The 20,765-nt window shown below is 49.4% G+C and overlaps 1 protein-coding gene across 2 annotated transcripts in view; it reads right to left on the bottom strand.

The window, feature by feature from the left end:
• Positions 1-20,765, bottom strand: part of MIA3 (MIA SH3 domain ER export factor 3) — a 340,580-nt gene that overhangs the window by 28,673 nt on the left and 291,142 nt on the right. For both annotated transcript variants that reach the window (XM_086927939.1, XM_086927940.1), the window contains exons 24-26: positions 20,185-20,282; positions 16,264-16,395; positions 14,648-14,713 (exon numbers count right to left, since the gene is read on the bottom strand). In XM_086927939.1, the coding sequence (XP_086784065.1) occupies positions 14,648-14,713; positions 16,264-16,395; positions 20,185-20,282 (296 nt within the window). The remainder of the gene's footprint in view (positions 1-14,647; positions 14,714-16,263; positions 16,396-20,184; positions 20,283-20,765) is intronic.

Genomic DNA, 20,765 nt, shown 5'->3' with positions numbered 1-20,765 from the left:
TATGCTTGAGAAAGAAGACTGTTCAATAAAACCTTTTTATTGAAAACGCCTGTCTTTCTATTTCTCTGCACCGCTGGTGAAACGAAGCATGCACGATTGACTGAGTGAAATATCTATCTATTGTTTCCACAACTCTGACGATCAGTTTTATCTTGGGGAAACAAAGTTGTCATGTTTATGCGGTTGTCAGAAACGTATCCCTTCTTGTTTATTCGAGAAAGTTTATAGTCACCTCTGACCTAGCTGGCACTCACAATTAAGTCTAATGTATTCGATAGAGACCTAGTCGACCTCAGTCCTACGTCTAATCTATAGGATGTAGTATTCTAATGCGCAGAGCCTATTGGGAATATAGGAACTACACTACATAACAATGTTGAACAATGGGGTCCTGAAAACGCAAAAGCTGTATTTAAAAAAGATTGAAGAGGAGTTGGTAGAAATAGAGGGCAAATGCCACATATGTCAAGACTGACAGCTGACCCCCAGCCCACAGAACAGAACGTAGGTAGAGATACAGTAGAATCCACACACAACATTTATATATGTAAATGCCCTATGCTGATAAAAAGAAGAGGGGAATACGCAAGGGGTCAAACGAAAAGAAAGACAAGTAGGAAGAGGGAAACTAAAGCAGTAACAAAGAGAAAAAGGAAGGTAAGGGAGGAAGAGTTAAACTCAAATTCTCCTGCTCTGTCATTGGTACCCATCAAGACTCCTATAGTTGAGGTTAAGAGGAATGGCCCAAATGTACAAGTAAAGAATCAGAGTAGCAAGGGCCCAAGAAAAGAGCAACCAAAAACCAAAATCCTAAACATAAACCCTATGGTTTGTCCCCCATAGGGTGGCTATGGGGGACAAACTAGGAATCCTCGGAGGTTATATAGCGTAGGAGAAGCAACTCAGCTAAAGGGTAAACCAGAAGTAGGAAGTAAAATGGGATATACCGGATGCGTAAACTGCAGACAGGTAGATCTAGAAGCCCCCAAGAAAGGGTTAGAGGTAGGTAGTAACAAATGGTTGTACCTTGAACCGGAGCAAGTTGGGCAAAGGGGGAAGAAGTTAAGGAAGATGAACACCTTCAATAGGGCGCAAATCCTACTCTCATTCTCTAAATGCCCAAGTTTGAGGGGGATAGGTTCAAAAGATCTGAGACAGGTGGACTTTATAGAAAATACAAAAGGAAAGGAAATTACAAGAGTACTATTTTACTCAGACCTGGTAAAAATGGCCATTGGGAAAGCAGCAAGTGAGATACTTCAGGAAGGTATAAGATTAATCCCAGAGAGTGAACTAAAGGAAAATGTCCATTCAAGAAAAAGCTTCCTAAAGTGCCACGCAGATCTCGGTAGGAGACAGGTGAGACTACTAAAGGATAATGAGGAAGAGGGTAGCATCCTGAACATAGTGGTAAACAATTCAGTAAATGATCACTCTGGAGCCAAAGAAGGTGTAGCTTCTATCCTGTAACTCCAGTTCTGTAGTAGGGGTACCTCTGTTATAGTCATAATCTAGTGAATAGTCCCGACCAGGTGCGTGGACCCCGGCAATCAAAAATAATCTCCTAAGTTGTCAAATCATGCAGAAACTGCAAAGACACTTAAGAGATAATTTAAAGACAAATAATGCAGCCTATATCCACAGGCTACACTGTCCAGTACTTCAACTAGAAATTCCACCAAACAAAACCACACACAACACAGCCTGCGCAGTTTCTTCCATAGAGAAACTTGCCTCTACCAGTAAAAAAAACTCTGGAATGATAGAGAGGAAGGCATGGACAGACAAGCCCCCATAGGCTGCCATTATGTGGCTTAAATAGGATACTGTGCCTTTAAGAGAACTTTCCAGAACCTTCTCCCAGTATCCCAGAATGCACAGAAGGTCCCTTTTACTTTCAGTTCTTTTTGAAGGCGGAGCACGCCAGACCTGAAGCATTTCATACATGAATATTTATCTCCACCGGGGAGGAGGGTGGGCGCTTATGACTATAACAGAGATACCCCTACTACAGAACTGGAGTTACAGGACAGAAACTACTCCTTCTGTAGTAGGGGATCTCTGTGTATAGTCATAATCTAGTGAGTAGAATGGCAAGCCCATCCCCACACCAAACCGGCGGTGGAGAAAAGAAAATTAACACCACTATTGTGCGAACAAATTCCGCAGCGAAGCCTGCCCAACCCGAGCATCTGCCCTGGCATCAGTGTCCAGACAGTAATGCTTAGCAAAGGTATGAACCGACTTCCAAGTGGCCGCCTTGCAGATCTCTGCAATCGGAACATTACGGAGAAAAGCTGTCGTGGCAGACTTTCCCCTGGTGGAATGAGCCTTAGGCTTACCCCCTAAGGTCTTATTAGCTTTTTGGTAACACAACTGTATGCAGGACACAATCCACCTAGAGATGGACTGCTTAGAGGTAGCAAGACCCGTCCTGACCGATCCATAATTGACAAATAATTGGTCTGACCTACGAATATCTTGGGTTTTATCCAGATAAAATTTCAACACCCTGCTAACATCCAGGGAATGTAGAGACCTTTCCGCTGGAGATGAAGGATTCTGAAAAAACGTAGGCAACATTATGGTCTGGTTGACATGAAAATCAGAAATAACCTTGGGAAGAAATTTAGTGTGAGTACGCATAACAACCTTAGCAGCATGAAATACAGTATAAGGTTCTTGGCAACACAACGCCTGAATTTCACTCACCCTGCGGGCCGATGTAATGGCCACGAGGAACGCTGCCTTCCAGGACAGGCGCTGCAACGAAGCCTTATGAATAGGTTCAAAAGGCTCCTTCATCTATCTGGACAGCACCACATTCAATTCCCATGAAGGCGAAGGAAGCCGGAGGAGGGAACACTTTCTTCAAGCCTTCTAAAAAATCTTTGATCACAGGGATCTGGAAGAAGGAAGTCTGTGAAGGGCATTTCCTGTAGGCAGTCAATGCAGCAAGATGAACCTTAATGGAATGAACATTAAGGCCAGGCTGCGCCAAATGTAGAAGGTAAGGAAGGATGACTTCTTCCTAGCACGTCTTCGGGTCATAGTTCTTAGACTGGCACCAGATACAGAACCCCTTCCCCTTGTAAGCATAGGAAGTCCGAGTGGAAGGTCTCTTAGACTCCTTCAGTATGTCCATGCAATCTTGGGGCAGAATCAGATGGCCATATTGCACTATCTCAGGAGCCATGCCGCCAAACTCAAAGACGAGAGGTTGGGGTGTAACATCTGCCCCCCGAACTTCGTGAGAAGGTCCGGCCTGCACGGCAGCTGAATGTGAGGAAGGAGAGACCGGTGAAGCAGGTCCGTGAACCACCACTGTCTGGGCCATTCCGGGGCAATAAATATCATCCAAGCCCTGGACCGGGCCAGTTTGACGAGTACCGCCGGAATAAGGGGAATGGGTGGAAAAGCGTACAGAAAGCTGTTCGACCAGTTGATCCATAACGCATTCCCCAGCGTCCCCTGCTGTAGTACCTGGAGGCGAAGTCTCAGCATTTGCTGTTTTCGGTGGTGGCGAACAGATCTACGTCTGGAGTCCCCCACCTTGCGAAGACGTCTCCTAGTACTTCGTCGTTTAATACCCATTTGTGGTTTTCCTGAATCAGTCTGCTCTGTGCGTCCGCCTGAACATTCTGCACACCTGGCAGATGGGTAGCCGTTATCGTCAGTCCTCTGGCCAGAAGCCAGTGCCAGATCGCCTGCGCCCCCTGCGACAGAGTGCGTGATCTCGAGCCCCCCTGCTTGTTGAGGTAATACATCGTGGTGGTATTGTCCGTCTGTACAAGCAGAGAGTTGGTCTGAAAGGACGGAAGAAAGGCCTTCAGTGCCAAGTGAACAGCTCTGAGTTCCAGGAAATTGATGTGATACGTGGCCTCCATCGGACCATGTTCCTTGAATCTGTAGGTTTCCGGAGTGCGCTCCCCACCACTGAGTACACCGAGCCCGGTGACTTCTTCGGGGGAGGGGACTGCGAACCAGCCCCTCCAGTATGTGATCGCCGCCTCCGGCGCCCTCCACCAGACTCAGCGTGACTTCCGGCGCCAGAACTCCTTCTGCGCCGCTTCGGGGAGTGAGAACGACTCCTCGACGCTGACCTATTTCTCCTCGACTCCGAATGTCGTTTTTCCGGTGTCGGATGTCGCCTCCGCGACTCAGGCGTCGAACGTCGCCTCCGCGACGTCGAACTCTCCTTCCTCGACGCTGAACGCCGCCTCCGCGACGTCGACCGTTCCATTCTCGACGACGAGCGTCGACGACTCCTCGACGCCGTCCTCTTCCTCGAGGTCCTCGACGCCGAGGATCCCCTCGACGCCGACCGTCTTCTCGACGGCGACCGGCCGTATCGCCTCGACGACGAGCGCCGACGCCTGTGGCTTCTCCTTCGACGCCGGTAGCTCGACGTTGACGTCGAAGACGCCGTAGACAGTGCTTTCGACGGAGGCCTAACCAGGCTCCTCAACGTCGAATCTTCACGCCGTCTCGACCCGGAGCGCCGGGGAGATGGGGAACACACCGTCGTCATCCCTCTCGTCGTCGTTGCAATCGATGCCGACGGAGACCGGGACCGTTTGCTGGTCTTCCTGCCTCTGGGGAGCCCCCCAGAGGCCTCAGCAGACGGAAGAGGGAACCTTCCCAGCCTGCCCAGACCCACCTGCAGCCTGCAGTCGTATCTCTTCCAGGCCTTGAAGCCTAATCTTCAGCCTTTCCCTCAGGGTTCTTGCAGAGAGGTTCTGGCAGATGTCACAGTCTTCAGGGACATGTGCTTCAGGGAGACAAATAATGCAGACGTCGTGTGGATCAGTCTTGGCCTTCTTCCTTCCACATGCTGGGCATTTGTCGAAAAAAGCAGCCATCTTAGAGCCCTAAAAAGCCTGACATACACACAGGAGAGAAGGAAAACACCAAGAATATATCAAAAAGTGAACTTAAATCCAATATAAACCCTTGAAAAATGGAGAGCTCAATGCCAGGGTCCTGTTAGCAGGAGCCGGAAAAAAGAACTGAAAGTAAAAGGGACCTCCTGTGCATTCTCTTTATGAGATCGGTCTGAGGAGGACGGTGTTCAGCTGGTTCCGATCATTCTTGGCTGGCCGTCGACAAACGGTCTGGGCCTCCTCCAGCTCCGCCGAGAGGCCGTCACTGGGTGTCGGAGTCCCTCAGGGCTCAGTGCTGAGCCCGACTCTTTTTAAGATCTTTATGACCCCTCTGGCGGCACTGGCGGAATCTTTCGGGCCCAGATCGTTTCCTATGCCGATGACACCCAGCTCCTCTTTACCTGCGGGAGAGGAGCAGATTTTGACGGAGAGAGTATCCGGGGTTGCCTTGGGGCTGTTTTTAATTGGTTCCAGCTTAACAGCCTCAAGTGCAACTCGGATAAATCAGAGGTACTTTTCTTCGGCTGCAGATCGGACCCAGACTGGCAGGAATGGTGGCTGTTAGACGGGACCTGGAGGGTCGGCCGAGGACAAGGCGAGAGGTCTCCGGGGAGAGCCGTCTCCAGCGATCGTACAGACAAATAACTTCCCCCTCACAGATGGACACCACACAAAGATAAGGTTTAGCGTTCTTTATAGGCAAATCTTGAGGTACGGTGGAATGGTACAAGGAGGTTTGGACTCAGGGGTCCCCTCGATTCTAGTCTCTTTGAAGGGAAAGGGGGTAGCGGGACAGTCTTGTTACCAATCTGGTAGTTGCGATGAAATGATGGTTAGCTCACAATCCTCGAGCTCGGCGTTCTAGGAGGTCGGGCCGCGGCAGCGCCAGCAGGTCCCGAGGAGGTCGTAGCTGGCAACGGGCCGCGGCAGCGCCAGCAGGTCCCGACGAAGATGGTGGTTGCAACGGGCCGCGGCAGCGCCAGCAGGTCCCGACGAGGATGAAGGTTGCAAGGGGGCCGCGGCAGCGCCAGCAGGTCCCGACGAGGATGAAGGTTGCAGAAGGCCGCGGCAGCGCCAGCAGACAGGACGACAGTTCACAAGGCAGGGCTGCGGCAGCGCCAACAGTCCGTCAAGGATGAGTTCTTCACAGTGTCTCTCGACTCCAGGATACAACTGCCTTCCTGCTCTGGAGCTGCCCCAGTTATAGGTCTGGTGCCCTTTGATGTCTGGACCCTCGCACTTGGAGGTCGGGAGGTCCGGGATGAGGGAGTCCAGACACCCAGCAGGGGGGTGGAGCCAGCGCCCGGGGAGGCTGGGGGCGATCGGCACCTGGCGGGGGAGAGCCATCGAAACTCCTCTCTCCCATTGACCTGCCAAGTGGTCCGTTCACCTCCTGGGTGGATGGTGGTGCCAGGATGTCGGGCCTGGCCAGGCCCAGGGTTAGGGTCGAGCTGAGGCCACGCGGCCTCGTGGTGCAGTGTCCAAGATGGCGGCTGGGCCCGGGCAATGGGGCTCGTGGTGGCCCGGGCCGGTGATACGGAGATGTTCGGGGGCAGGCGTCCCGTGGGGGACGGGCTACGGGTTGCTTCTGTGGGTGGCTTCCGGGGAGTCGGTGTCCTGGCTCTGTCATGCGGGGAGGGAGCGAGCCCCCTTCTGGGGCCTGTCCAACATGCGTCCCCCCCAGCTGAAGGCGGGGAGAGTCACCCATCCTCTTGGGGACTCTCTCCGTCGAGGCGGAAAAAGCGGGACAGGCCATCCGCATTGGTACTCCAGCGCCGTTCTCGGGCCAGTAGGCGTCGGCTGATGAAGGCCACTGGCTGATCGACTCCCTCGGAGTTGAGTTGCGAGAGGACGGCCCCAATGCCATGGTCCGAGGCATCGGTATGGACGATGAACTCACGGCTGTAGTCGGGGGCCTGGAGCACCGGGGCGGTGCACATGGCGGCCTTCAGTTTCTCGAAGGCCGCTTGACAGTTGCCCGTTTTGGGATGCTTTTTAGATGTGAGTTCCGTGAGGGGCCCCACAATGCTGCCATAGTCCTTCACAAACTTCCGGTAGTATCCGGTGAGCCCCAAGAAGGCTCGTACCTCGGTTTGGGTGACGGGGGGCTGCCAGGACTGGATGGCAGCGATCTTGAGTTGGAGAGGGGCCACCAGACCGCTCCCCACTTGGTGTCCAAGGTAGGTCACGGACCCTTGGCCGATTTGGCATTTGCTGGCCTTGATGGTGAGGCCAGCTCGCTGACGGGCCTGCAGGACCTCTCGGAGGTGGCAGAGGTGGTCTGACCAGTGGCGGCTGTATACTGCGATATCGTCCAGGTAGGCGGAGTTGAAGTCCTCGAGGCCCGCCAATACCTGGTTCTCAAGTCGTTGAAAAGTGGCTGGAGCGTTTTTCATACCGAAGGGCATCACAGTGAACTGGTAGTGCCCATCCGGGGTGGAGAAAGCGGATCGTTCTTGGGCCCTGGGGGTGAGGCCGATCTGCCAGTAGCCCGCTGTCAGGTCGAAGATGCTTAGGTAGCGGGCAGCCCCCATGCGGTCGACCAGTTCATCTGCTCGGGGGATAGGATGAGCGTCGGTTCGGGTGACAGCGTTCAGACCCCGATAGTCGACGCAGAACCGGAGCTCGGGGGTGGTGCCCGGGGCAGCCGCTTTGGGTACCAGTACGACAGGGCTGGCCCAGGGGCTGTCTGAGGGCTCGATGACCCCGAGGGCGAGCATTTTGGTGACCTCTTCTTGGATGCAGGCGCGCACCCGGTCTGGGACTCGGTATGCCCGGTGTCGGATAGGGGGGACTGTCCCCAGTATCCACGTCGTGAAGGCACCAGGGGGTGACCCCGGGGGTGAGGGAAAACAGGTCTGCGAATTGCAACAGGAGGGTCCGACAGTCTTGGCGCTGCTCCGGGGTCAGGGCGTCGGAGAGTCGGACCACATCCGCGGAACCATCCCTCTCACGGGTCCTCAGTAGGTCAGGGAGGGGCTCGGAGTCTTCTTCCGCCCCACTGTCTGTAGCCATCAGTAGGCTGAGCTCCGAGCGCACGAAGTGCGGTTTGAGTCTGTTGGCGTGGAGGACCCGGAGGGGGTTTCGGGGGGACTCCATGTCGATGAGATAGGTGACAGGGCCCTTGCGTTCGACCACCTTGAAGGGTCCTGTCCATTTATCTTGCAAGGCACAAGGTTCGGTGGGGGACATCACCCACACCTGCTGACCAGGTTCGAACTCAATGGAGGAGGCATGTTGATCGTACCATTTCTTCATGTCCTCCTGACTGGCCTCCAGATTGGCTTTAGCGATCTCCCTGAATCGCCTGGTCTGGTTGCGGAGGGTCAGGAGGTACTTGTAGACGTCTGGAGGGGTTTTCAGGGGGGCCATCTCCCATTCTTCTTTCACTAGGCTGAGAGGCCGTCGGACAGGGTGTCCGTACAGGAGCTCGAAAGGGCTGAAGCCGAGGGTCTTTTGGGGGACTTCTCGGTAGGCGAAGAGGAGGCACGGTAGTAGCACGTCCCACTGGCGGCGTAGGGGCTCCTCCAGCCCCATAATCATCCCCTTGAGTGTGCGGTTGAACCGCTCGACCAGTCCGTTTCCTTGCGGGTGATAGGGGGTTGTAAAACGGTAGGAGACCCCGCACTGCTGCCAGAGGGATTTCATATACTTCGAAATAAAGTTCGTGCCCCGGTCACTGACTACCTCCCGGGGGAAGCCCACTCGCGAGAAGATCCCCATCAAGGCTCGGCCTACCACTGGTGCTGTCACTGTTCGAAGGGGGATGGCCTCGGGATAACGGGTGGCGTGGTCCACCAGGACCAGGATGAATCGGTGCCCTTGTGCTGTTCGGGGGTCCAGGGGCCCCACAATGTCTATTCCTACTCGTTCGAACGGGGTGGTGACAACGGGGAATGGTTGCAGGGGTGCCTTGAGTTTCCGGCCGCTCTTGCCGCTGGCCTGGCAGGTGGGGCAGGCCCGGCAGCGATTGGAAACGTCATTTCGCATTTTGGGCCAGTAAAAGTGGGTCACCAGACGGTTGTAGGTTTTATCTTGCCCCAGGTGCCCAACCAGGGGGACATCGTGTGCCAAGTTCAAAAGGAAGTCTCTGAAGCGGAGGGGTACCACCAGCACCCGACTGGCCCCCAATTCTGCAATTCTTTGCTCGCTGTACAGTAAGTCGTTGTCCCAGTAGATCCAGTGCGCCCCTGCGGTGTCTCCCGCGCTCTGGGCGAGGGCTTGCTGTCGGAGTCCCTCGAGGGAGGGACAGGTCTTTTGCTCTTGCCGGAATTGTTCTTGGGTGGGCCCCCCCTTGACGCCACTGAGCCAGGTCTGGAAGGTCCTGAGGCTGAGCGGGCTCTTCCTGGGCTTGTTCTGGGGGGTCAGGGCGGACGGTGTCTTCCTCTGGAGTGATCGGGGGAGGAGGTGCTGGCCATTCGGGCTCTTCGGGTCTGGGGATGGCACGGGCGGCCATGGACCGGGTTGTTACGCACGCCCAGTCCGGGAGGCCCAGCATCCCCAGGTGTTCTCTTCTCTCAACGGCCGCCCACGGGGAACTCTCGAGATCGTTTCCCAGGAGGCAGTCCACGGGGGCATCATCGCGGACAGTCACTTTCAGCATGCCGGACACTCCTCCCCATTCAAAGGGGACACAGGCCATCCGACACAGGCTCTCAGAATTGTCAGCTGATCGGACAGGGCAGAGGACGTTTGGCAGGATTTGTTCTGGGGTCACCAGGTGACAGCGGACGGCCGTCACACTGGCTCCTGTGTCACGCAGGGCTTCGGCCTTGCGTCCGTTTAGGTTTACCCACTTGCTGTATTTCCTGGTGTTTGCGGGTAGGGGGACCCGCGGGATCATGTCTCTTCCCCCTAGACAAGCCAGGACCAGGGCGGCAGGTTCCCATTCGGGCTGCTCCTGCTCGTATTCTTCATGCTCTTCGGAAGTTTGTTCTTCTCCTAGGGCGGCGGCCGTGACCTGGCGGGCCCGGGAGTCTGGTTCTTTGGGCAGTTCGGGTCGCTGGCATAGTGTCCGACCCTCTGGCACCGATGGCACGTGACATTGGCTCGGAACCCTGGGCGCATCGGAGGGTTCCCCCGCCCAGCCGAGGGCGGGGTGTTGTTGACGGGAGCTGCCGGGACGGCGTCTCTGCCCCGGCCCTGGCCTCCTCCTCCTCCTCGGGGACGATGGTGACCTTGGTTGTTTCGGTTCTGCTCGTTTGGCCCACTCCGGGCCACTCGGGTGCTCTCCCAACGGTCAGCCTCAGCGGCAAGCTGCCGAGGGTCAGTCAGTTTACTGTCGAGGAGGTGCTGCCTGAGCTCGACGAAGCAGTTGTTGGAGAGGTGCTCCCATACAATGAGGTTGAAGAGTTGCTCGTAGGTGGTTACATGACTACCCTTGATCCATCCCTCGAAGGCTCGGCTAAAATAGTTCACATATTCCACCCAAGTTGTACCCGGGATCCGGGTGCAGTCGCGGAACCTCTGGCGGTACATCTCGGGTGTGAGCCCATATCGAGTGAGGAGGGCGGCCTTCATGTGATCATAGGACGTCATCTGATGATCCGGGAGCTGTAGCAGGGCATCGCGGCCTTCATTGACGAACCTCCCCCATAGACCGGCTCCCCAGTCACTTCGATCGATCCGGTGGGAGGTCATGGCGATCTCATAGGCCTTGAACCACTGTTGTATGTCGTCGTTCCGATAATATTCTCGGACGACGTCCTTGGGGATGTGGACTTTTTGTTCCGTAGCGCCCGGGGTGCGCGGTTGCTCGGGCACCCCTAGTTCTTTGTTTTGCTTTCGTAGTTCTATTTCAGCTAGCTTGCGCTCGTGTTCGTATGCCATTCTTTTTTCTTCGAGTTCTCTTTGTCTTTGCTTTTCCTCCCGCTCTTCTCGGAGCCGTAAGTGTTCTAAGTTCAGTTTTTGTTCCGCTAGTTTCAGCTCTCCATCCAACTTGAGCCGTGCCAACTCTAATTCGTGTAGTCTGTTTTTTTCTCGTTCTTGGATCTCTTCCTGCGAGAGACCCGCTCTCCTTTCTTCGGGAGGAGTGGTGTTGGTCTCTGGTGCTTCGAAGTTTCGGTCCCGGGGTCTGACGGCCCCGGTTTCCGCCCAAGATTCTATGGCGTGCTTGAAGTCGTCTTTCGTGCTCAGACCGGTGGTAGCAATGCCTAGTTTTATGCAAAATTGTTTTAACTCTCGATGGCTGTACTCTTCTAACTTCTCCATCTGGAATTTCTCTGTGGATCCGCTCTCTTTGGTTGACATTGTGGTTTAGTCGTGGGATGAGTTACTCTCTGTACGGTACGCGTTGGTTCGGATCGCGCCGCTGGCCACCAATGTTAGACGGGACCTGGAGGGTCGGCCGAGGACAAGGGGAGAGGTCTCCGGGGAGAGCCGTCTCCAGCGATCGTACAGACAAATAACTTCCCCCCCACAGATGGACACCACACAAAGATAAGGTTTAGCGTTCTTTATAGGCAAATCTTGAGGTACGGTGGAATGGTACAAGGAGGTTTGGACTCAGGGGTCCCCTCGATTCTAGTCTCTTTGAAGGGAAAGGGGGTAGCGGGACAGTCTTGTTACCAATCTGGTAGTTGCGATGAAATGATGGTTAGCTCACAATCCTCGAGCTCGGCGTTCTAGGAGGTCGGGCCGCGGCAGCGCCAGCAGGTCCCGAGGAGGTCGTAGGTGGCAACGGGCCGCGGCAGCGCCAGCAGGTCCCGACGAAGATGGTGGTTGCAACGGGCCGCGGCAGCGCCAGCAGGTCCCGACGAGGATGAAGGTTGCAAGGGGGCCGCGGCAGCGCCAGCAGGTCCCGACGAGGATGAAGGTTGCAGAAGGCCGCGGCAGCGCCAGCAGGCAGGACGACAGTTCACAAGGCAGGGCTGCGGCAGCGCCAACTGTCCGTCAAGGATGAGTTCTTCACAGTGTCTCTCGACTCCAGGATACAACTGCCTTCCTGCTCTGGAGCTGCCCCAGTTATAGGTCTGGTGCCCTTTGATGTCCGGACCCTCGCACTTGGAGGTCGGGAGGTCCGGGATGAGGGAGTCCAGACACCCAGCAGGGGGGGTGGAGCCAGCGCCCGGGGAGGCTGGGGGCGATCGGCACCTGGCGGGGGAGGGACCACGGCGAGAAACAAAGACCCCGACCTCAGGGACCTACCAAGTGCTAACAGAAGATTTCAAATCAGATTTTTCTCAACAGAATGTAGAAAACACAATAATGAATCTGAATTTAACCCGAGCAGCAGGACCAGACAATCTCCCAGCAATAATACTTGAATCACAGATAAAGTGGTAGGCGAGATTCTTTTTCCCATTTGTTCCAAATAATATTAACAGAAGGGAGAACCCAATGAACTGGAAGAGCTCTGTAATCAGGCCAATCCATAAAAAAGGTAGCGTGGATGCGCCACAAAATTATAGGCTGATCAATCTGCTAGACATAGGAGAAAAAGTATTCTCAAAAATAGTCCTGAATAGGCTAAATGTTTGGGTAGAGGAGTTCTCAATCGTACCCACTGAATAGGGGGGTTTTAGAGAAGGGCACTTTACAGTAGACCACTGTTTTGCCCTATGTGCAATAGCACACAAGTCGACGGAACAAAATGGTAAGCTCTGCTGTTGTTTCGTTGACTTTCGTGCAGCGTTCGACTCTGAACTGTCTTTGGGAAACTCTTGTAAATAAAAAAAATACCGGAAGACCTGCTGGCTATAATAAAAGAATTACATTGAGGTAACTGGGCACAAGTAATTAAAGATACTGAGGGGTCACTGACACCAAAAATACCAATTGAAAACGCCCTAAGACAGGGCTGCGTCTTGGCCCCCCAGCTACTTTCTATATTTCTATCCGATTTACCTGCCTGTCTCGAGGTTGAAAGAAGAGCAAGCCCAAGAATGGATGGTGAAAAAGTGCCCTGTCTACTGTATGCTGACTATTTGGTCATTTTAGACCAGACTGAACTGGGCCTCCAAAGAAAGTTAAACTCTTTTAGACAATACTGTGAAAGAACATTTTTAACAAACTTGGAAAAGACAAAATTGTTATGCTTTGGAAAAAAAGATATCCAGTTTAATTGTTTTTTAGGCGACTTGCAATTGGAATCAGTCAATGAATATCGCTATTTAGGGATGTGGTTTGATAGATCCCTAAAGTGGCAAGCGCATCCTGAGGCTCAGAAAGCGAAAGCCCTCACATCGATCTGTGGTCTAAATAATTTTAACCGCGATTACGGAGATATGTCCCACCGACCGCTGTTAAAGGCGTTCAGCGCAATGATACCCCCACAAGTACTCTATGGTGCAGAAGTCCTTTATTTGAGCGGTAAAGGCGACTGGGACCTGGAGGAAGGAAGGAAAATGCCTGAAAACCATGCTAACTCTGCCACGGTCATCAATGATACAAGCGATACATTAACAGCCTGGGGGGGTTCAAGCCCAAATAGCTTTGATTAGATTTTGGAAACGCCTGGTTAATGAGAATGGCCAGAGAGTATCTCAATGGTGCAGATGAGAGATCCAATCCAGTAATTTAAAGTGGGCAAAAGCGAATAGGAAGAAAATGATGAAGGTTGAAATCTGCCAAGAATCCTTACGAATAGAATGTACCAAAAATGAGTTGAAATATCATGGGCAAGAAGTGTCTAGAAGAACAGACATGGAATATCTGGGCGAGAAAAAATCTGTACAGTTCATGATGGAGTCATGGTCTAATGAAAACTTGTTCCCTTACCTGGATATCTTACCAAACCATTGGTACAGACAGGAGATACGAAGATTGCGAACCGGCATAAACCCATGGTTGGTAAATGAAGAATTAAAAATAAAACTGTTGGACCACAAAGGGTTTTGTAAGTGCAGGCTGGGTACAAAAGGTGACATGGTGCACATCCTGTTAGACTGCACAATAATTTTAGAGCAGTGTAAACTATACCTTCGTCCATTATTTTTAAAATATGATACAAGAACGCGGGCTCAGGCGGTCAACCTACTTAGATAAAAAATGCCTACTATTGAAATTGCAATTGCATTAGGGAACTATATAAAGGTAATACAAAGTTTCCTAAAAGCATATGAGCAAGAACTTTGAGAAATGTTATATATAGATGAATTATATAGCTTTTTAAGAGGAAAGGTTCGTTTTAAGTGTATATAACTTTTTAAAGGGCAAGGTCGCTTTAAGAAGATCAGTCTCCACTGCCACCCTATTTTAAACTATGTATTTATTTTGCAAACTTTTGATAAATTATGCTGTAGAATGTTTTAAACTGCAATCGTTTTTATCATTGTTTAACCCCTCCCATGCTCGTGACGGAACCGTTCCACCATGAGCCTCGGGTGGGCTGTGCTGGTGACGGAACAGTTCCGTCACGAGCACAGCTCACCCGAGGCTCGTGACGGAGCGGTTCCGTCACGAGCACGGGAGCGCCGCGCGGCCCAGACTCCCCTTTAGCGCTGCAGCAGAATAGCCGCCGCAGCGAAGGGGTTAAAGACCACGGTCTAAATAAACATTACCTTGATACTGATATGGACTTAAAAGGTCCCAGAAATCAGAAATAAAGGGAGTCAAATTTAGGATTTCACATGGCCTGAAAGGAGGAGAACAATGAATGGATTTTTACAAAGCTACATAAAAAGAGAAATCAGTTACATACTATGAAGGCAATTAAATCTGTACACTTCTTTATGCGCCATAACACACAAGAACAGGCAACTTTACTTAAGTTACCCAACTAATGTAAGCTAGATGGACAGAGATCTTATTCCTGTGCTACCTACCAGGAGCAGACATTCTTCCAGACATTTCCGGTGGTTGTCTTGGACCTGAATGGACATCCATGCCACCTGAATAGGATAACAACAAAATTATTAGGGTTTTAAATATTTAATTTTGACTTATGTCTAACAATACTTTTCTTAAGAAGCTATTCATAAAAGTAACAAACAGTAGAATACCCCCTGCAATTAGGAGAAAAATCTTAGAATAGAAAGGTTTTGTTTTAGAAGCTTTAATTCTCAACTACAACACATGCAATCTATTCATGTAACTGTAACAGAATCTTCTAACCTTATCACAATTTGAATCCTGTCTTCCATAAGGGACAGGTGAACATCATCCTAAAACCGGGGGCTTGGAGATATGCATGCATTGGAGATATGCATGCATTGATAGAAGACCTAACCATAATTGCTCTTCCGGCTTGCCTTGCACTTTCCTCCAGAGGACTGCACGATCTTTAAGGTTACTCAAGGTATTCACAATGTAAGAGGTGTTCGATAGCAGAGCTTAGGCTTTGCTGAAGGCCATTGGATGACTGGTAATTGCAGGCCACTGATTGTTACAATTTTTTTTACATGTACCCCCTGGAGAGAGGCGGTCTACTGATTTTCCCCTCTAAAATCCAGTCTGTTCTTCATAACTAGTCCTCAATCACCCTCCAGCACGCATTTAGTGCTACACATATAGGACCAAAACTGCAAGTGCAGAAAGACAAACTATCATTTTGGACAATCTATGTTTGTTTCCTCGCCGATTATTTTCTTCCTCTGTGGATGTGACACTGCCTGATGGATTTCCTCTGCCTCTTACCACTTCTCTTTGAAAATGTATTTATTCAGGCACATTAAGCGTAAAATAATAAATTTTTTCTTTTTGACGCTTGTTTGTCCAATGGCCCTGTGGTACAATCCTTGTCTTAGCTCTTCATAAGGCACCTCACTTCCACCTCACTGTTTGCAAGAAGTGAGTCCACGTCTACCTGGATATGCAGAGCAAGACCTTGGGCAAGGCTGAATGTCTGGAAAAAACTGTCCTCACTGGTGGCTGTGCCTAGAATAACCCGCAGTTCTCACAGAACACAATTACAGTTATGCCATTGGGTCAGAATCCTATTTAAATAACGACAGAGTTCAAGACGGGCTTGCAGTTCTAAATTTCGGGCTTGTGGTTCTAAATTTCACCCACATCAATGATTTCTGGGAGGATAGACATCTTTATTATGGGTCTGTAATATTCAAGCATAAGTAGACTAAGAAAAGCTTTTAGTGGTAATGGCATAATATTTTTGTTTGACTGATAGGAAAGAAAATCTATATTGATCAGCAGATGGAACCACTCTAGTAAAGTAGCTGCATTTATACATAATTTATGAAGTTTTGCTGCAGTGTTTTGAGTACAATGCAAGACAGGATTGAGGGAAATCAAAGTTTTCAGTAAAAATATTAAAAATGTGGCCATAGTAACAAGAAACACATCAATTGCATCATGTGAGCATGGTCTAAGAATTCCTTGCTAGATTCTGAGAACTTTGCCGCATATATAACCTACATCTACAGTTCCTTTGCTGACACCAACCATTTAAAAACCCATAAAAAAGCATAATTGTTCAACTCACCTCTAGGAGCTTCCCTTCCCCGGTTAAGGTTCGTAGAAGAGGGACGCCCCGAAACTTCCATCATAAGAGGTGGTGATGGTGCACCCCCACTCACAGGAGAGGGCCCAAAAGAGCCATCTCTGCTTCGGGGACCTTAGTAAAATATAAAACACTCGTTTTTATCCATTAGAAAAAAACCTTTTACAAATGTAAGACATTAATTCCAATTAGGGCTCCCAGCTTTTCGTTTTCACTGATTTTTACAGATAAATACAGACAGAAAAAAATGTGTTTCCAGTCTTTTTATTTTGAAATGCGGAAAAATACAGAAGATTGTGCTTCTTGCAAGTGACTTTTCATGCTGCCCTTCATGAATTCCTGGCCAGCAGCTGACCAGATAGACAGCATGTGAGTTAAAAAACAAGAATGAGATTTCCTTAACCGGTTCGATGCTGATGAAGGAGCCGCTCCGTCATCAGCTGCGGTTGGGCTGTGCTGATGACGGAGCGGTTCCGTCATGGCCCGGCCGCCGGGCCTGCGCGGCGCGTTCTATTAGGTGGGCGGGGCCATGACGGAACCGCTCCGTCACGAGCACAGCCCAACCGCGGCTGGTGACGGAGCAGTTCTGTCACCAGCATGCGGCCGCCCCGCCCTTCTAGTGCTGCGGCGGAATAGCCGCCGCAGCGATGTGGTTAAATGCAGGGTATATTTTAACATATATTTGTATATAATGCTAATATTTGCCCGAGGGTGTAATGTTTTGCTACATTGGCTGCTTAATTTGCTCAAATACAACAGGCATCAAAGTGTGAGCGAGTGTATCAGTTAAATAAATGTGGAAGTATAAAATGTTATCACTCCATTTCTTCTTAAGGAACAAAATAAATATGGATAAATACTGATGGAAAAATTTACAAAATAAATACCATAAAACCAGGAGCCCTAATTAAAAAAAAAATCACTTACCAAAAAGGTAACAATAAAATCAAGAACAGCAAGTAATTACCTTTAACAGAATCCTGGATCTCATTGGCAAGAGCATGCAATGAAAACCATTTTGATTACCCTAAAGTTTAATGGCTATCCCCCGCAACTCGAGGCCCAACCACACAAGTAGCACAGTGTTTTTACAGGCACAAGTGGGACAATACTGGGCGTTCGGAATTTTGTGGATTCCAGAATATTAGTGATTTTTCAGAACAAAACATGTAAAACATTTAAATATTAGACACAGTTTCATGGCAGATGAAGAACATTGAAAATCATGATAAGGTTGTGGGTTTTAAGGATAGGTGCACTCTAATATTGCAGTGCTATGATAACCTATAGACAAAGATAGGCTATTTGCTTCTAGAAAATGGTGTATCTTCAAATGAGTGAGTGGTCTTCTCAGAACGATAAGGAGAGAGTTTCATAGGTTAGAAGTGATCCCACTCAGAGAGGGGATCAGACCTCTGCAAGGATAGGGCCATGCCGTCTGGGATGAAAACAAGCATTTGCAATGCAATAAGTCTTGCATTATTAAAGTTTGAGCTATTGGCATTGATAAATAATGCAACACCAATAGCTGAAACTTTAATAATGCGAGACCTATTGCATTGAAAATGGTTGTTTTTTTTCAGTGAATGTATAGATATTTATGTTTTACGCAACTCTTCCAAGATTGACTATTTTTATGAGTAGCCCATTGTGTGGCCCTAAAAACTACATATAGTGACGTCATTGTTGCTGCACAATGTCTTTTCTGCACCTGTTTTAGAGACGCCACTGTTGCTGTTTCATTGACTGACTTCTTCATAAATTGCAGGTGTCCATAAAAAAAGGTTTCTAGCTCAAATTGACCAAAAGTTACTTTGAAACCAATGGCACTCACTGCAAAAGCTAACTGGTCCTCTTCAAATTGCTATTTCGGTAAAAGGGTGTTCATGCCAGTGAGGTGAAACATTTCCCTAGACGGCATGAACGAATGTTCTAACCCCTACTTAGCCAAGAGCAAACGGTATTGGCGTTGAGATATGTTGTGTCTATTATAGGTGTAACAAGAGGATCAACATCTCTTCCTGAACACCACATTCATGTTCCTCTTTAAAGAGTGTAAAGGGCCTTATAAAGGTGCCCATGCATTCCGGTGGTCAAATGCTTCTCCATTGTGCACTAGTGACAGAGAGCTATGCCCATTGAAGAGGCTGTGCCTAGTTTCTGCTCATGATGCTCTGGTGTACGAAATATTAAGGTAGATTGTAGTATTAATGTGCAGTACAACCATTGCCTCCATAGCTAAGCATGAATTATCGTTTACACATGTACTCCTAGTCCTAACCACATAGCCACCAACATTCAGATAACCCTAGCAACACAACCATTCGGCCGGACATAGGAAGCACCTGCAGCTGTACTCCACTTGGGGGCGCTGCCTCCTAATCTCTAAAAGCTAGAAGTGAGCATTAACAAATGAAATACCTCGAGTTAGTATTACGAGTTAAAGTGGTTTGTATGTTGACGCTGGCGACCTCACTACATAATTGATAGAAACCCTGTGAGGAATTGGAGGAACTGAACTTGTCTGTGCTGTACTTTGCGCATGGTCAAGCTTCAACTGCATTCCCATGCTGTATTCTGTGCATGAGGAGGTTACTTTGCTGCTGCCAATGTCGTACTGTTTTGGTGTTTTGAGGATGTACAGAATTGTTGTGGCCTGTACTGCATTTTCATTGTGCGGTGCCCGTGTTGTTTTGTGTGATGAAAGCTTTCACTGCTACTGCTTATGACGTACTTGTTTTAGTGTTTGAATGGGGCGGACACTTGCTCTATCCCTCCCTTTGCTATTTATAATGCTACATTTCTGGGACGCTGGGCATTTCCCGCATAATTATGGATTTTCAACACTATCCACATATTGCACTGTGTGCTGCATAATTGGCAGATTCCTAGAAAAATTGCGCAGCACAATTCCACATTTCTTGCTGCAAAATGTAGGTTAACCGTGTCTCATAATTGAGTCCTCCTGTGCTGCGTAAGGGCTTGGCAATAATAGTTTGGAGCTCGCGAGTGTGATGTAATTTATAGGCTGTGAGGTCAATTAGGTTGCGTACACTGATATAATAAAAATTAATAGGAAACCCCCAGTTACTGAACTCCATAAAGCTTTTCATGGAGGATATGTCACTCTAAAGGGCACTATATTAATTGTGGTTTGTGTAAATGGAAGAATGCCTGTCAGTACAGCGATTGTTCAAAACTCCCAGTATTCTATGTCCTATTTCTATGAATCTGTGTGAAAGTACAACTAGACGGCAGCGGTTCTTTCATTTACTTGCTTCCCCGTGAAATGGATCCAAAAAAGAAGCAGCCTGGGAGTGGTGTGCGCGCCACAGGGAAACACGTGGCTTCAATTATCGCGCCCGTGTCTGGGCAGGATAATTGAAACCACTTGACGGCTGGTGCTCATAACAGACACCAATAGGCCATGGGCAGAGCAATGCGCCTGCCTTTGGCCTATTGTGTGATGTGTTTGTGAAATACATGCACTCACAAGCCAATCCTGTAAAAAAAAAAAAAGCACATGCATGAGCATGTGCAATTTCTAGGTACATTTTGAAACCCCCTACAAAGGAGATCCTCGCTGCGCGAGCCCTAAAAAGAGGCATGAATTAATGGAGTAGTAACACATTCTAGTATATGGTTTGAGTAAAAGCATGTTTTGGGGTTCAAAAGACAGGCCTGTGTCAAATGAGAATGTAAGGATGGTGGCCAGTCCAATACTAGACAGGTGAGGTTGTCATGGTCTTAGCAAAAAACTGACATGGTTGAAGCACTGGAGAATAAAATGTTTCAAAACGTTAAGGAATGGGAGGTTGTGGGACTGAGAAGATACCCTGAACAGGAAGGCATGCTGTATCCAGACACCTATGGCAACAAATATAGAACATATACAATTCCTACCTCTCTGTCCAGGCATTTGATATTCAGGTCTCCCAGGTGTTGGCTTTACTAGTGACGGTCTCTGAAGCATAGCGATTTTTTGGTTTACCTCAATCAATCTTTCAAAAGAAAAAGAATAAACATTATGACTGTTTCTATTTGAGCGTCTGTTCTGCAAATTAGTAACAGCTAATAACACCAACAAAAGAATACGGAATAAAGTATTCGTTACTCATTTATTTGCATTAGTACCTTTCAAAGACTTGAATGTTTGAATATTGTGCTGCTCTGTGGCTAGATCTGGAGTAATCTGTAGTTCTAGTCTTAACTCCTTTGATGCTATTGACGGAACCGTTCCGTCATGAGCGTCGGTTGGCCTGTGCTCATGACGGAACCGTTCCGTCATGAGCCCGTTGGCTCATTAGAACGTTCAGCACAGCGCAGCAATCTGTGCCGCTCTGATGTGGTTAAAAGTTGAAAAACTATTTGTGGGCATCACGAGAGGGAGGATCTAGAATCCGAAACATATGTCAGATAATAAAAGGAGTATTTCTGGACTAGACACCACCGTCAGATCAATTGCACAGCTGTTGTATTTTGTG

Source organism: Lissotriton vulgaris, chromosome 6, assembly GCF_964263255.1.
Source record: "Lissotriton vulgaris chromosome 6, aLisVul1.2, whole genome shotgun sequence".
NCBI classification, from domain to species: Eukaryota; Metazoa; Chordata; class Amphibia; order Caudata; family Salamandridae; genus Lissotriton; species Lissotriton vulgaris.
Note: the sequence above shows the minus strand (reverse complement) of the source record. Positions and strands in the feature narration are given on the sequence as shown.